The 16,220-nt window shown below is 45.3% G+C and overlaps 1 protein-coding gene across 1 annotated transcript in view; it reads left to right on the top strand.

Annotated features, from left to right (window-relative positions):
* The window catches only part of LOC141251739 (ileal sodium/bile acid cotransporter-like), a 43,114-nt gene that overhangs the window by 10,672 nt on the left and 16,222 nt on the right, over positions 1 to 16,220 (top strand). Inside the window, exons 3-4 of the mRNA XM_073670415.1 lie at positions 6,532 to 6,620; positions 10,692 to 10,867. Of these exons, the coding sequence (XP_073526516.1) occupies positions 6,532 to 6,620; positions 10,692 to 10,867 (265 nt within the window). The remainder of the gene's footprint in view (positions 1 to 6,531; positions 6,621 to 10,691; positions 10,868 to 16,220) is intronic.

Here is a 16,220-nt window from a genome sequence, read left to right as displayed (position 1 = left end):
AGGACGGATGATGTCTCTGCTCCTAGGCTTGTTAAAGCTTTCCACAGGAGGTTTCCGGATAGGCCTGGGCCTGGAGGATCCGGAGGATCCTTATAGAAGAGGGGGTACTGTTAGAACCCTCCTGTTTAGTTTTTGCAATCTTGTGTTTTGCGGTCACGTTACCAGCTGCCTATATATTCCAGCTCCGCCCTTCTGGCTTTGCTGGACTTCAGTGTTTTTTGCCTGTCTCTCTAGCCAGGTACTTCAGTGCCTATCTCTGTCTAGTTCGCTTGGTCCTCTGGGACCTCTAGTACTTTTTGTCTGTTTGTCTTTTGCTCTGCAACAAGTTCTGTTAGGAGGTGTCCCATTTTTGTCCCAGTCCTTAGTTCTTTTAGGGACCCCTCCCTTTATTCTATAGGTCTCCGTTCAGACTAGCCGAGGACGAAGGCGGGTCTGTTCACAAAGAACAGGCTGCCCGCTACATCGTATGGATTCAGCTTAGTCTTACTGTAGGGACAGCTTTCCCCTTTCTTTCCTTAGTTTATGTTGCAGATCATAACACCTGCCAGTGCCCACCTGTCTGCATACCAGATGTGCCTATCAATATCCACTTGTCTGCATACCAGCCGTGTTTGCCAGTACCCACCTGTCTACATGCCAGTCTAACCTGCCTGTTCCTGCATTCCCCGGTGTGGGTCAACAGCTGTGACCGGGGTCTGACCTGGAGTAGCATCTGGTCCCTCTGCTCGGTTCCTCCCTGGTTTGCTCAGGCCATGGTTCCCGTTGAGCCCCACGGCCCTTCGCTCTCAGAGACATTTTGAATCCTTGTCTGGCGAATACGTGCACAAAGAAAAAAAATTTTCTCAAGCTGTGGCCCAGGCGATTTACGCACCAGCCCAAATGGATCTATCAGCACTCGTTCCTGCAGATCCACCACGGTACTATTGGGATCCAAAACGAAGCCGTGCATTTGTGGAGCAATGCATGCTGCATTTCAAATTCTATGCTCACTATTTTTCTACTGATCGGGTTAAAGTAGCATTCATGATGTCCTACCTAGCGGGTGATGCCTTGAAATGGATCACCCCCCTATGGGAAGCATGGGATCCTATCGTCTCTCACTTGCAGGACTTCCTGGTGGCCTTTCTAATGGTCTTCGATGACCCTAACCCTGAGGCTTCTGCTAAAGCTTCCCTTCCCAGTATCCCAGAGCAGCCCCGATGGGTAATGTGTGTAGGTAGCCTACCAGTTCTCCAGCCTGAACAGACTGCTGCCCACACAGAATCCACACAGGATGACAATGCTCCACAAAATACTTTCCTTCCCAACCTCAAGAGGCAGTCCAGACGTGCAAGGTGTAGAGGTAAACCGTCACTCCAGCGTCTGTCCTGCCAAAGACCTCCTGTTCCCCAGCCTGTAGAGGCAGCTCTCCGCACAGAATCCATGAAGGATGACTATGTTCGTCAGGCAAACCAGAGGCCAGAACTCAGTCACAAAATTGGATTGAAGTCCCGCTGCGGTTGTTTGGGACCCCCTGACTGTCTTTGTCCAGCGAAAGTTGGAGAATCCCAAGACATTAGGCCTGTAGGAGAGGCTGCCCTTGGCGTTAGTGTTTCCTCTCCACAGATGACCATGACTGTCTCCGTGGCAAGTGAAGGACTCGGATTAACTGGAAGTTTCAGGCTTATAGCCTTGACAAGTCGGTGTCTGATTCCCGTCCGACAACTCCAGTAGCCGGTTTGGGCATTGTCAGCAGAAGGACGAGCCCTACTCAGAAACAGTCAAAATAGGTCTGTACAAATTAAGCTCCAGATTGGAGCATTACACATGAAGAAGTTCACATTCCAGGTGCTGTCTGGTTTACCCACAGGTCGTCCAGAGCTGAGAGATCTAGTGCCCGCTCAGGTCTGGAGATCCTGTATGGTGTTTCCTGGGGGACTGCTGAGGTGCAAAAGGTGTCCAGTCCCCATATCTTCAGGACAGTTAGCAGTTTCTTCTTCTTCTTCACCAGATCTGCTAGTCACTGACTCGCTGTGCACTGAAGTCTCCAAAGGAAGGGAGGCGGAGGCATTGTTCCCACACAGTCTCGATGATTGTACAAATGATCTGGCTTTAGGCACCGCACCGCCTCGCAAACATGTCATCTCAGAAACCAGACTGAAGTTGGTCCCTAATCAAGGATCCTCCATCTGTAACAAATCTGGCAATAAGTCCATCAAGGCGGTGGCTACCTCCAAGTCTCTGCACCCCTCCAACCAGACGGAGGACTTCCAGTTGTCTCCTGAATCCCCCGGGGTGCTACCTGATAACAAATGGAGAGAGACTTTTCTGCACCCTGTACCTGGTACTTCGCCCACTTCATCCAATAAGCTTGACAAAGTGTACGTCAAAGCGGTGGTTAACCCCGAGTCTCTGCATCCCTCCAACCTGGTGGAGGACCTCCAGTTGTCCCGTGAATCCTTTGGGGTACTCCCCGATGATAACAAATGTAAAGAGACTTTTCTGCACTCTGTACCTGGTACTTCGCCCATTTCATCCAGTAAGCTTGGCAAAGTGCACGTCAAGGCGGTGGTTTTCCCCAAGTCTTTGCACCCCTCCAACCCGGTGGAGGATTTCCAGTTGTCCCGTGAATCATTTGGGTTGCTACCCGCTATTAATAAGTGGAGAGAGACTTTCCTGTGTCCTGTTCCTGGTACCTCGCCCACTTCATCTGTTGCTGAGGATGGCCCAATGGAAGGAAACATCCTAGTTACCAAGATGATGAGACCTGCTTTGTTCCCTCTAGTGGGCAGAAGAGGAAATCTTCTTGAGGAGAAGGATCGGTCTCCAAATTCTTTGCAGAAAAACCTTGCTGGCTAGAGGAAGAGGGGGCGTAAAGGGGGGGGTACTGTAACATTCCTGGCGGCGTGCTTGCATGGTGCACCACCTCCCACCATGCAAGACCACGATCTTACCTGTCAGTCCATGCTGCACTCTTTGTTTCAGTTCCTGCTGTGTCCATGTCTCTTGTCTGATTGCTTAGGGCGTCGGTGCGGCTTTCTGCGTGTTTCTTATAGCTACTGTGTGCGCAGTCCTAATGCGTCCCCTGCCTATTGCTGTGAGTCACTGGATACTTAAACTCCCTCCACCCAGTAGAAGGGGCCTGAGCAACACCTTCACTCAGTTTGTCTTTGCAACTGAGTTGCCAGGTCCTGTCCAGTATCTAGTCTGTTTCTGCCACCCTGGGGGCTGAGTTCCCAGGCTCGTTCCTGTATCTTGTTCCTGGTTCAGATCCTGTCTGAACAGTGTCCTAGTCCGTTACTTGTTTGTCTCTATGTCTGTATCTTCCTTCTTTCCTGCAGTATCTGAACCTGCACCTAACTCCAACTCATTGTCTCTGTGCTTGTGTTTATGAGTCTTGTGTCCACTCGCTACTTCATTGTAAGTACCTTGTGTGTATCTGGTTCTGCTCATTCGGTTTCCCTCCCTCTGTATCTATCTCCTGTGTTCCAGCTATCTTCTTGTGTTTTCCAGTCTGTTCCATGTGAACGGAGCCGTGTCCTGTCTACCGCATCTGTGGGTTTTGCTTTGCTCTGCTTGCTCACTGCATCTGCGGTTTTGCTCTGCTTTGCCTGTTAACCGCATCTGCGTGTTTTGCTCTGCTTTGCTAGCTCACCGCATCGGCTCTTTTGCTCTGCTTTGCTTGTTCACCGCATCTGCGGTTTTGCTCTGCTTTGCTTGTTCACCATATCTGCTGGTTTTGCTCTGCTTTGCTTGTTCACCGCATCTGCGGTTTTGCTCTGCTTTGCTTGTTCACCGCATCTGCGGGTTTTGCTCTGATTTGCTTGTCTACCGCATCTGCGGTTTTGCTCTGCTTTGTTGTTCACCGCATCTGCGGGTTTTGCTCTGCTTTACTTGTCTACCGCATCTGCGGGTTTTGCTCTGCTTTGCTTGTTCACCGCATCTGCGGGTTTTACTCTGCTTTGCTAGCTCACCGCATCTGCGGTTTTGCTCTGCTTTGCTTGTTCACCGCATCTGCGGGTTTTGCTCTGCTTTGCTTGTCTACCACATCTGCGGGTTTTGCTCTGCTTTGCTTGTCTACCGCATCTGCGGTTTTGCTCTGCTTTGCTTGTTCACTGCATCTGCGGTTTTGCTCTGCTTTGCTTGCTCACCGCAGCTGCGGTTTTGCTCTGCTTTGCTTGTTCACCGCATCTGCGGGTTTTGCTCTGCCCTGCTTGTCTACCGCACCTGCGGCTCCGTTCCTGTATCCCAGTCTGTACTAGTCCCTATCCTGCCTGTGTTTCTACCTGCCAGTACCCGCCTCTCTACATGTCAGCCGTGCCTGCCTGTGTCCATCTGTCTGCATGCCAGCCGTGCCTGCCAGTGCCCACCTGTCTGCATACCAGCTGTGCCTGTCAATATCCACCTGTCTGCATACTAGCCATGTTTGCCAGTACCCACCTGTCTACATGCCAGTCTAACCTGCCTGTTCCTGCAGTCCCCGGTGTGGGTCAACAGCTGTGACTGGGGTCTGACCTGGAGTAGCACCTGGTCCCTCTGCTCGGTTCCTCCCTGGTTCAAAAAGTCGACTGAGCCGCCGTGCGACCTTGGTTGGATCGGGTTGATACTTAGTTACACCCCTCCATGCACTCCTCAGTTCATGGTACAGTGGGATCACTAATCACGCTCACGCCAGTCAGTCCGGGCGCGAGCGTAACAGACATGACCCAAAACTTAAGTCATTTGAAATGGCAACTTTAGGGCTTTAAGAAACACTAAAAGAAATCAAGATTTAAAATGTGGTACTCAGTAAGGGTAACTTTTTTCAGACCAAGCAGAGGGAAAAAATTATGGAATCACTCAAGTCTGAGGAAAAAATTATGGAATCACCCTGTAAATTTTCATTTCCAAAACTAACACCTGCATCAAATTAGATCTGCTCGTTAGTCTGCATCTAAAAAGGAGTGATCACACCTTGGAGAGCTGTTGCACCAAGTGGACTGACATGAATCATGGCTCCAACATGATGTCAATTGAAACAAAGGAGAGTATTATCAAACTCTTAAAAGAAGGTAAATCATCGCGCAATGTTGCAAAAGATGTTGGTTGTTCACAGTCAGCTGTGTCTAAAATCTGGACCAAATACAAACAACATGGGAAGGTTGTTAAAGGCAAACATACTGGTCGACCAAGGAGGACATCAAAGAGTCAAGACTTAAAGCAATATGTCTCCAAAACAGGAAATGCACAATAAAACAAATGAGGAACTAATGGGAGGAAACTGGAGTCAATGTCTGTGACCGAACTGTAAGAAACCACCTAAAGGAAATGGGATTTACATACAGAAAAGCTAAACATAAGCCATCATTAACACCTAATCAGAAAAAAACATGGTTACAATGGGCTAAGGAAAAGCAATTGTGGACTGTGGATGACTGGATGAAAGTCATATTCAGTGATGAATCGCGAATCTGAATTGGGCAAGGTGATGATGCTGCAACTTTTGCTTGGTGCCGTTCCAATGAGATTTATAAAGATGACTGCATGAAGAGAACATGCAAATTTCCATAGTCATTAATGATATGGGGCTGCATGTCAGGTAAAGGCACTGGGGAGATGGCTGTCATTACATCTTCAATAAATGCCCAAGTTTACATTGATATTTTGGACAGTTTTCTTATCCCATCATTTTTCAAGATGATAATGCATCCTGCCATAGAGCAAAAACTGTGAAAAAATTCCTTGAAAGAAGACACATAAGGTCAATGTCATGGCTAGCAAATAGTCTGGATCTCAATCCAATTGAAAATCTTTGGTGGAATTTGAATAAAATGGTCCATGACAAGGCTCCAACCTGCAAAGCTGACCTGGCAACAGCAATCAGAGAAAGTTGGAGCCAGATTGATGAAGAGTACTGTTTGTCACTCATTAAGTCCATGCCTCAGAGACTGCAATCTGTTAATAAAGCCAGAGGTGGTGCAACAAAATACTAGTGATGTATTGGAGTGTTCTTTTGTGTGTTTGTTTTTCATGATTCCACAATTTTTTCCTCAGAATTGAGTGATTCCATAATTTTTTCCCTCTGCTTGGTCTGAAAAAAATTACCCTTACTGAGTACCACATTTTTTATCTTGATTTCTTTTAGTGTTTCTTAAAGCCCTAAAGTTGCTATTTGAAATGACTTTAGTTTTGTGCCATGTCTGTGATCTGCTTTTTTTCAACAACATTAAATACCTGAATGAACATCCTCCGAGTCCGGTGATTCCATAATTTTTGCCAGGGGTTGTATTACCATGTACAGGTGAAATGTCCATTCCCCGTGTTTGGTAATTGTAAATGTTTTCTTTTGGCATGAATGCCTCCAGCAATGCTATACAATACGACCAGTAGCCACTGTGGCTTTCAAATTACTCATTAAGAAAGTACTTTATTTTATTGGGGAAACAGTTGTTTTTCATTGAAAATCGAATAATCATTTTTTTCCTTTGAGTGGGCGTAACATTTTATAGACAAATGTTTAATTTACAGGTAGTTATTCTGACAGTAAGACATTAACCACATCATTTCTTGCAGGTATTTCTTTAGTTACTCTTGTTGTTCCAGTTGGAATTGGAATGTTTGTTAATTACAAATGGCCACGAGCAGCTAAGATAATCCTCAAGGCAAGTAAAAAACAGTTTTCTACATATTACAAAAAAATATATATCCTGCTCACAAATAAAACTAATTCCAGAATCACCCCCCCCCCCCAAAAAAAAAAAAAAACAGGCATTGAAGTTTATTACAAAGTTAACCAGAAGTTATGCCCACAGTCATTTGAAATGACTGTGTTTGTACTGGAGCATATCACAGAAGTCAATTGTGGATTCAGGTCTTTTAGAAACATTCAGCTGTACAATCATAAAAATGAATAAGAGTCTTAGGATGCGTCGTTGCTGAGCAAGTGACCATTTTAGATTTTTCAAATGATCTGTTGTGTTATGATTAGTAATGTGCCATGTGCACACAGTTGGACATACAGTATGTATCAAGCTAAACACAAAAGAATTATCGTGTTTTTTGTTCCAAAAAGCAGTCTTTCATGACATACACCATATTTATTATGTGTTTTAGACACTTTTCATGCTTTATTAATTATGACTTCATTGAAAAGGCCTTTGCCTTACCATAAAAGATGAGCGGCCTAACAGGCATTTTGGTGCAGGTTTCCGACACAATGTAATGCTGAGTGCATTATGCTTCTATGCATTTAGCCTGCAGAATATGTGAGGAGTAGACAGATACCCATGCATCAATTCTGACTGTGTCCACTGTCGGGTGCATACCTCCAGAGTGTAGCTAGCCTTGGCAAAATAAACTGTAACTTAAACTTAGGCTAGACAGATTTCAATTAGGCTACAGTCACATGACCGTTTTTCGCTCATCCGAGAAAATCGGACCTATCATGCAAATCACGGTCTGATCAAATTCTGATCAGAATGTGATTAGAATTTTTGTTGGATTAGGAGAATAAAACTGAAAGTCTCCCTCTTCTCCATTCTGTCAGTCCGTGAAAACTGGACCGTACTCAGATGTTATTAGAGTGTGGTCCGATTTTTTCCACGGGCCCATATACATGAATGGTCGAAAGCCATCCGATAATCAGAAGCAATTTGTGCATGCTGCAATTTTTTCCTTGGACCACTCAGTCCAAGGAAAAACCCAGACAAGTGCACGGCCCCAGAGAATAACACGGGTCAAGTGCTATTCGTCAAAATGAATGATGGATAGCACTCGTCTGATTTTTACGGTCATCGGCATGAGAACATGTGAAGGGGACCTTAGACAATGCAATGTTTACTTGACAGTCTTAAAATGCTCCAGATTTATCATAGTGGTTCATGCTGTTTGATAAGTTAGTCATATTTTAAGACAGTCAATTGTATTCACACACCCCTTTCAGCAAGAGCACACCTTCTTTTTGGACAATGTAAAAAGTACAACAGCCATCAGGCCAACATGAATTTAGGAGGCAGAGAAATGGCGCTCTACTAAAGACAAAAAATGTGCATACTTCTTTAATTGCTGTGATATATTTTGTGACTATTTTGTGAGAAAAGTCAAATGTTATAGATTGGTCATAATACACATTCGTAAATTGTGAATCTCTGTGTATAGAGGGGTTTATATTTTTCTATTGCTTGAAAGCAAATATCTGGTCTCTATAAAAATGCACCTAAATGCTACGTGTGAATCCAGTCTGAAAACTTAGGTTCCTGCTTAGAGAACTTGCATTTATTTGAAGGGTGGCAAGAAGAAATACATTTTTGAAAGCAAGCCATGAAAAGACCATTTTGCAGTTTACAAAAGGCCATGCACAGCTGGCATGTGGAAGAAGGTTCTCTGGTCAAGTGAGACATCACCCTAAAAACACCATCCCACACATGGTTGTGGCAGCATCAAGCTGTGGGGATGCTTTTCTTCAACAGGGACAGGAAAGCTGGTCAGAGTTGATTGGAAGTTAGATGGAGCTAAATGCAGGGCAATCCTGGAGGAAAACCTGTTAGAAGCTGCAAAAGACTTGAGACTGGGGCATAGGTTTACCTTCCAGCAGGACAACAACCCTAAACATACTGCCAGATTACAGTGGAGTTGTTTAGATCAAAACATATTCATGTGTGTGAATGGCCCAGTCACAGTCCAGAATCCCATAGAGAATCTGTGACAAGACTTGAAAATTCCTGTTCACAGACGCCTCCATCCAATCTCACTAAGCTAGTGTTGGTTTGCAAAGGAGAATGGGCAAAAATTTCAGCCTCTAGATGTGCAAAGCTGGTAGAGACATACCGCAAACGACTTGCAGCAGTAATTGCAGTGAAAGGTGATCCTACAAGGTATTGACTCAGGGGGGCTGAATACTATGCTATTTAGTGTTGGTGTATCACATAAAATTCAAATCAAATACACTTAAGTTTGTGGGTGTGACGTGAAAAATGTGGAAAAGTTCACATTGTATGAATACTTTTTCAAGGCACTGTAAAAGAGACAGATTAGGACTAGCATATGTTTTAGAGAGCAATACTGCTGTCTATGGCTTTATAATGGCATCATGAGCAGTGGCATACAGCCAATGGTGGCAGACCATGGGGCAGCTATAGGGCCTATGAGTCTGGGTGCCACCGCTCTCACCCTCACCTGTCATCACAGGTTGAACTGTATCGGTATCCTGGATGCCAATATAGTTGAAAGCAATGATGGAAGAGGGAACCGTCCTCCCCTCCTCCATCATTCTCTCTCAGCGTCTGAGATCTGATGTCTCAGTCCAGCTCACGTTGCTGTGCCAAGCAGTGCAGAGCTGCAGAACCCACGCTGAGAAGACTAGAGCAGTGGGGGAATGAGGAGAAGAGGTGAGTATTTTTTTTTCTTAAATCAATGAGGACATTGTGGGGCTCCTTATACTGTATGGAAGGCAATGTGGGTGTCATGCTCCTGGATTTGACCACTTGAGTTTGTGTTCTGTCGTGGGCTTCTCTTTCTGCCAAGCCACGGGAAACACACCTTTCACACCTTGGGTTTGGCTATTTTGGCTGCAGTCTGTCCAGCTTAACACAGGTGTTTTCCGTCTATCACCTGTTGGGTGCAGCTTTATATTCTGTCCTCCTGCTAGTGGTTCCTGCTGGTGATAGATTCATTTAGATGTTCAGACATTCTGTTGATGTTTGGAGCCAGTCTGTGAGCTTTCAGCTAAGGATTTTCGCTTTGCTGTTTTTTTTGCTATAATTTGCACCCATCTTCTATTTATCATTAGGAAGTAGGCAGTATATTTGTTAACAGTACTTGCTTTATTCTTTGTTTGGTATTTTGTTATTTACTTTTCTCACTCTGGGATCTTTCCTATGTTCAGCACACTTCTCTTCTTGTAGGTAATTCACACTCTGATCTGCCTTCCAGTTCTTTAGGAGAAATGTGAAGAAACTCGACGGCCATTTAGGCAGGTTAGGTCCGAGTTGCCATTTTCTAGTCCGTGGTTAGGGCTATTACTGCAACGCAGGCACCACTAGTGACTGCGGTGTCAGGATATCTAGTCTGTATGGGAACCGGCAGGGTCAGTTGCAGTTTTTTAGTGTATAACTTATTTTCCCCGAGTGAGTTGCTACACAGGCATGACAGTGGGGCTCATTATACTGTATGGAAGTCAATGTGAGTCCCATTATACTGTATGGTATGCAATGTGGGGGCCATTATACAGTATGGAATGCAGTTTGGGACCCATTATACTTTATGGAAGGCAAAGTGGGGGCCATTATACTATATGGAATGCAATGTTGGGGCCAGTATACTGCATGGAGGACTATTTGGAGCCCATTGTGCTGTATAGAGGACTATGTGAGGCCACTTGGATGCTGCTCTGACATGACCTATGTCTCGTGTTTCATGCTTCACACAGCCCGTCTTGAAATCTAGCACGCAGTGTGATTTATGGTAGCTGCCATCTTTTTTCATACCTTTTTTGCTAAATGATGGTATTTAGAAAAGTGTATATTATTTAAATGTGTATTATTTATATTATTTATTTTAGCACATTTCTCGAAGAACCCCTTTAACCCCTCTCTATTTCAAAGTGTTTGGATAGACTAGGCTGATCATCCTGATTGTTTGTGTGCACTAAATTTGTCTCTTTAATACAGTTGCATTGCACAAAAAATACACATAACATTATGTCATATAACTAAATAATGCTATTGTCCATCCAGGTAGGATCCATTACAGGGGGTGTCCTTATTGTACTAATAGCTGTAGTAGGTGGAGTTCTATACAAAGGATCATGGAACATTGACCCAAAATTGTGGATTTTAGGAACAATATTTCCAGCTGCTGGCTTCATTTTTGGCTTCTTGTTGGCTTACATATCTAATCAGACATGGAGCAGGTATGTAGCTTTTTTAATGTAAACGGGCTCTCTCATCTACCATCAAAGTTAATCTTAATGGGAACAGATCAGCTTTTCTACTGTGTAACCTATACTCAGCAACAATTTAAATTCCCTATCAGTATGTCTTTGGAGTATGTCGCATACATCAAATAGGTGACAATGAGACTGAGATTCTGCTGCATACAATCCTGGTCCTCCTTGCCATATCCCCACAGTTACTTCTACCTCCTATCCACGACCTTCCACAAACTGTCGCAACCCTTCTAACCTCATACCCATCCAACTAGTCCCCACTTCCTCAGTTGCGCTAACAGGAGCTCTATGGAACTCTCGCTCCATCTGCAACAAACTTTCCTACATGAACGACCTTTTCATTACTAACAAACTTTCCTTCCTCGCCATCACTGAAACCTGGCTCACCCCCTTTGACACAGCCTCCCCTGTTGCACTTTCGTATGGCGGATCCCACCTTTCCCACACCCCCCGCCCTAACGGCAAACATGGTGGAGGCATAGGTTTTCTCCTGTCAGATACCTACGCTTTCACCCAAATCCCATTGCCACCCTCCGTTACACTCCCCTCTTTTGAGGTGCACTGTGTGCGCATCTATTCCCCCTCTGACCTCCAACTGGCCATCATTTACCGACCCCCAGGGCTAGCCACCACTTTCTTAGACCACTTCACCACCTGGCTGCTTCATTTCCTTTCCGCTGACATCCCCACTATCATAATGGGTGACTTCAACATCCCCATTGACACTTCCCACTCGTCTGTCTCTAAGTTCCTATCTCTCACTTCCTCCTTCGGCCTTGCTCAATGGTCTTCTGCAGCTACTCATAAAGATGGCCACACACTGGACCTCATCTTCACCCACCTCTGTTCCCTATCTAACTTCTCTAACTCACCTCTCCCTCTCTCTGACCATAACCTCCTCACATTCTCTACCCTCTCCTCTCCAGGTGCACAATCCCCACTCCACAAACTTACACACACTCGCAGAAACCTCAAACACCTTGACCTCCACTCACTCTCTGAATCCCTCCTCCCTCTTACAGACATAAATTCCTTACACAATGCAGATGCTGCTGCCGCTTTATATAACACCACAATAGCTGCAGCTCTCGACTCAATCGCCTCTCTCACACATACCAAAGCTCGCACAATTAACAGGCAATCCTGGCACACCAAACTTACTAAAGAACTGCGACGGGCCTCCAGGGTTGCGGAGCGGAGATGGAAAAGGTCTCACTCCATCGAGCACTTCATCGTATCCAAACAATCCCTCACTATTTTCAAGTCCACACTCACTGCAACAAAACAAAAATACTTCTCATCTCTCATATCTTCCCCGTCCCACAACCCTAAACAGCTATTTAACACTTTCAATTCTCTCCTTCGTCCCCCATCGCCTCCTCCCTCTTCTCTCATCTCAGCTGAAGACTTTGCCTCATTCTTCAAGCAGAAGATTGACACCATCAGACAAAGCTTTTGCCTAAAGTCCGCACAACCCCTCCTCATATTTACTCAACCTTCCTCCTCCAAACCCCACTTCTCCACCATTATAGAAGGTCAAGTCTCCTCTTTACTCTCCAAATCACACCTCACCACCTGCGAACTTGACCCAATCCCATCCCCCCTCATCCCTAACCTTACCAGAGTCTTCATCCCAACCCTAACCCACCTCTTCAACCTGTCACTAACAACCGGTGTCTTCCCCTCATGTTTCAAACATGTCTCAATCACACCCATCCTCAAAAAGCCCTCCCTTGACCCATCCTCTCTTGACTAGCTACCGCCCCATATCACTTCTCCCCTATGCCTCAAAACTACTAGATCAACATGTCCACCTTGAACTGTCCTCCCACCTCTCCTCCTGCTCCCTCTTCGACCGCCTACAATCTGGCTTCCGACTGCATCACTCGACTGAAACTGTCCTGACCAAAGTCACCAACGACCTACTAACCGACAAATCCAAGCGACACTACTCCATCCTCCTCCTTCTGGACCTGTCATCTGCCTTCGACACAGTCGACCATTCCCTCTTACTACAGATTCTCTCATCTCTTGGCATCACGGACCTGGCCCTATCTTGGATCTCCTCATACCTAACAGACAGGACATTCAGCGTCTCCCACTCACGCACCACCTCCTCATCTCGCCCCCTATCTGTCGGTGTCCCCCAAGGTTCAGTTCTAGGACCTATGCTCTTCTCCAGCTACACCTTTGGCCTGGGACAGCTCATAGAGTCTCACGGCTTTCAGTATCACTTCTATGCTGATGACACACAGATATACCTCTCTGGACCCGATATCACCTCCCTACTAATCAAAATCCCACAATGTCTGTCCGCCATCTCATCCTTCTTCTCTGCCAGATTTCTAAAACTTTACATGGATAAAACAGAGTTCATCATCTTTCCACTCTCTCATTCAATTCCCCCATCTGACCTATCCTTCAACGTCAATAGCTGTTCACTCTCCCCAGTCCCACAAGCTCACTGCCTTGGGGTAACCCTGGACTCTGATCTCTCCTTCAAACCACATATCCAAGCCCTTTCCACTTCCTGCCGACTCCAACTCAAAAATATCTCCCGGATCCGTGCATTCCTCAGCAAACACTCTGCAAAAACACTAGTGCATGCCCTCATCTTCTCCCGCCTTGACTACTGCAACCTCCTGCTCTGTGGCCTCCCTTCCAACACTCTTGCACCCCTCCAATCTATCCTAAACTCTGCTGCTCGGCTAATCCACCTGTCCCCCCGCTATTCCCTGGCCTCTCCCCTCTGTCAATCCCTTCACTGGCTCCCCATGGCCCAGAGACTCCAGTTCAAAACCCTAACCATGGCATACAAAGCCATCCCAAACCTGTCTCCTCCATACATCTGTGATCTAGTCTCCCGGTAGTTACCTGCACACAACCTCCGATCCTCACAAGATCTCCTTCTCTACTCCCCTCTTATCTCCTCTTCCCACAATCGCATACAAGATTTCTCCCGCGCATCCCCCCTACTCTGGAACTCTCTACCCCAACATATCAGACTCTCGCCTACCATGGAAGCCTTCAAAAGAAACCTGAAGACCTATCTCTTCCGACAAGCCTACAACCTGCAGTAACCACCGCCCCACCACATTACTGTATGACCAGCTCTACCCTCACCTACTGTATCCTCACCCATCCCTTGTAGACTGTGAGTCCTCGCGAGCAGGGTCCTCTCTCCTCCTGTACCAGCCGCTGACTCGTTTTTTTTAAGATTATGTAAATGTTTTTGCTATGTACAGTACAGACCAAAAGTTTGGACACACCTTCTCATTTAAAGATTTTTCGGTATTTTCATGACTTTAAAAATTGTACATTCACACTGAAGGCATCAAAACTATGAATTAACACAGGTGGAATTATATACTTAACAAAAAAGTGTGAAACAACTGAAAATATGTCTTATATTCTAGGTTCTTCAAAGTAGCCACCTTTTGCTTTGATGACTGCTTTGCACACTCTTGGCATTTTCTTGATGAGCTTCAAGAGGTAGTCACCGGAAATGGTTTTCACTTCACAGGTGTGCCCTGTCAGGTTTACTAAGTGGGATTTCTTGCCTTATAAATGGGGTTGGGACCATCAGTTGTGTTGTGCAGAAGTCAGGTGGATACAAAGCTGATAGTCCTACTGAATAGACTGTTAGAATTTGTATTATGGCAAGAAAAAAGCAGCTAAGTAAAGAAAAACGAGTGGCCATCATTACTTTCAGAAATGAAGGTCAGTCAGTCTGAAAAATTGGGCAAACTTTGAAAGTGTCCCCAAGTGCAGTTGCAAAAACCATCAAGCGCTACAAAGAAACTGGCTCACATGAGGACCGCCCCAGGAAAGGAAGACCAAGAGTCACCTCTGCTTCTGAGGATAAGTTTATCCGAGTCTCCAGCCTCAGAAATCGCAGGTTAACAGCAGCTCAGATTAGAGACCAGGTCAATGCCACACAGCGTTCTAGCAGCAGACACATCTCTTCAACAACTGTTAAGAGGAGACTTTGTGCAGCAGGCCTTCATGGTAAAATAGCTGCTAGGAAACCACTGCTAAGGACAGGCAACAAGCAGAAGAGACTTGTTTGGGCTAAAGAACACAAGGAATGGACATTAGACCAGTGGAAATCTGTGCTTTGGTCTGATGAGTCCAAATTTGAGATCTTTGGTTCCAACCACCGTGTCTTTGTGCGACGCAGAAAAGGTGAACGGATGGACTCTACATGCCTGGTTCCCACCGAGAAGCATGGAGGAGGAGGTGTGATGGTGTGGGGGTGCTTTGCTGGTGACACTGTTGGGGATTTATTCAAAATTGAAGGCATACTGAACCAGCATGGCTACCACAGCATCTTGCAGCGGCATGCTATTCCATCCGGTTTGATGCAGTTGGACCATCATTTATTTTTCAACAGGACAATGACCCCAAACACACCTCCAGGCTGTGTAAGGGCTATTTGACCAAGAAGGAGAGTGATGGCGTGCTACGCCAGATGACCTGGCCTCCACAGTCACCAGACCTGAACCCAATCGAGATGGTTTGGGGTGAGCTGGACCGCAGAGTGAAGGCAAAAGGGCCAACAAGTGCTAAGCATCTCTGGGAACTCCTTCAAGATTGTTGGAAGACCATTTCCGGTGACTACCTCTTGAAGCTCATCAAGAGAATGCCAAGAGTGTGCAAAGCAGTCATCAAAGCAAAAGGTGGCTAATTTGAAGAACCTAGAATATAAGACATATTTTCAGTTGTTTCACACTTTTTTGTTAAGTATATAATTCCACATGTGTTAATTCATAGTTTTGATGCCTTCAGTGTGAATGTACAATTTTCATAGTCATGAAAATACAGAAAAATCTTTAAATGAGAAGGTGTGTCCAAACTTTTGGTCTGTACTGTATATCCCTATCACATGTAAAGCACCATGGAATAAATGGCACTATAATAATAAATAATAATGATACATCACATACAATACACTGAGACTGTGCTTTATACATCACGAAGGATACACCAAGACTTGCTATATACATCACATAGGATACAGCAAGACTCTGCTGTATACATCAGATACAATAAACTGAGACTGCTGTAAATATTACATAGGATTCACTGAGACTCTACTGTATATATCACATAAGAGACATTGAGACTCTACTGTATATATCACATTAGAGACATTGAGACTCCGCTGTATGCTTCACACAGGATACACTGAGACTGCTTTATACAACATATAGGATACACTTATACTGATGTATGTACATCACATAGGATACACTACACCGCCTTGTTCGAACAGTATCACATCACTCGAGACCTTTCCTTTGTATATTGGATCTCT

Source organism: Phyllobates terribilis, unplaced genomic scaffold (genome assembly GCF_046119375.1).
Source record: "Phyllobates terribilis strain yellow unplaced genomic scaffold, ASM4611937v1 Scaffold_2__4_contigs__length_985480577, whole genome shotgun sequence".
Taxonomy (NCBI): domain Eukaryota; kingdom Metazoa; phylum Chordata; class Amphibia; order Anura; family Dendrobatidae; genus Phyllobates; species Phyllobates terribilis.
This window is presented reverse-complemented; position numbering and strand designations above follow the sequence as displayed.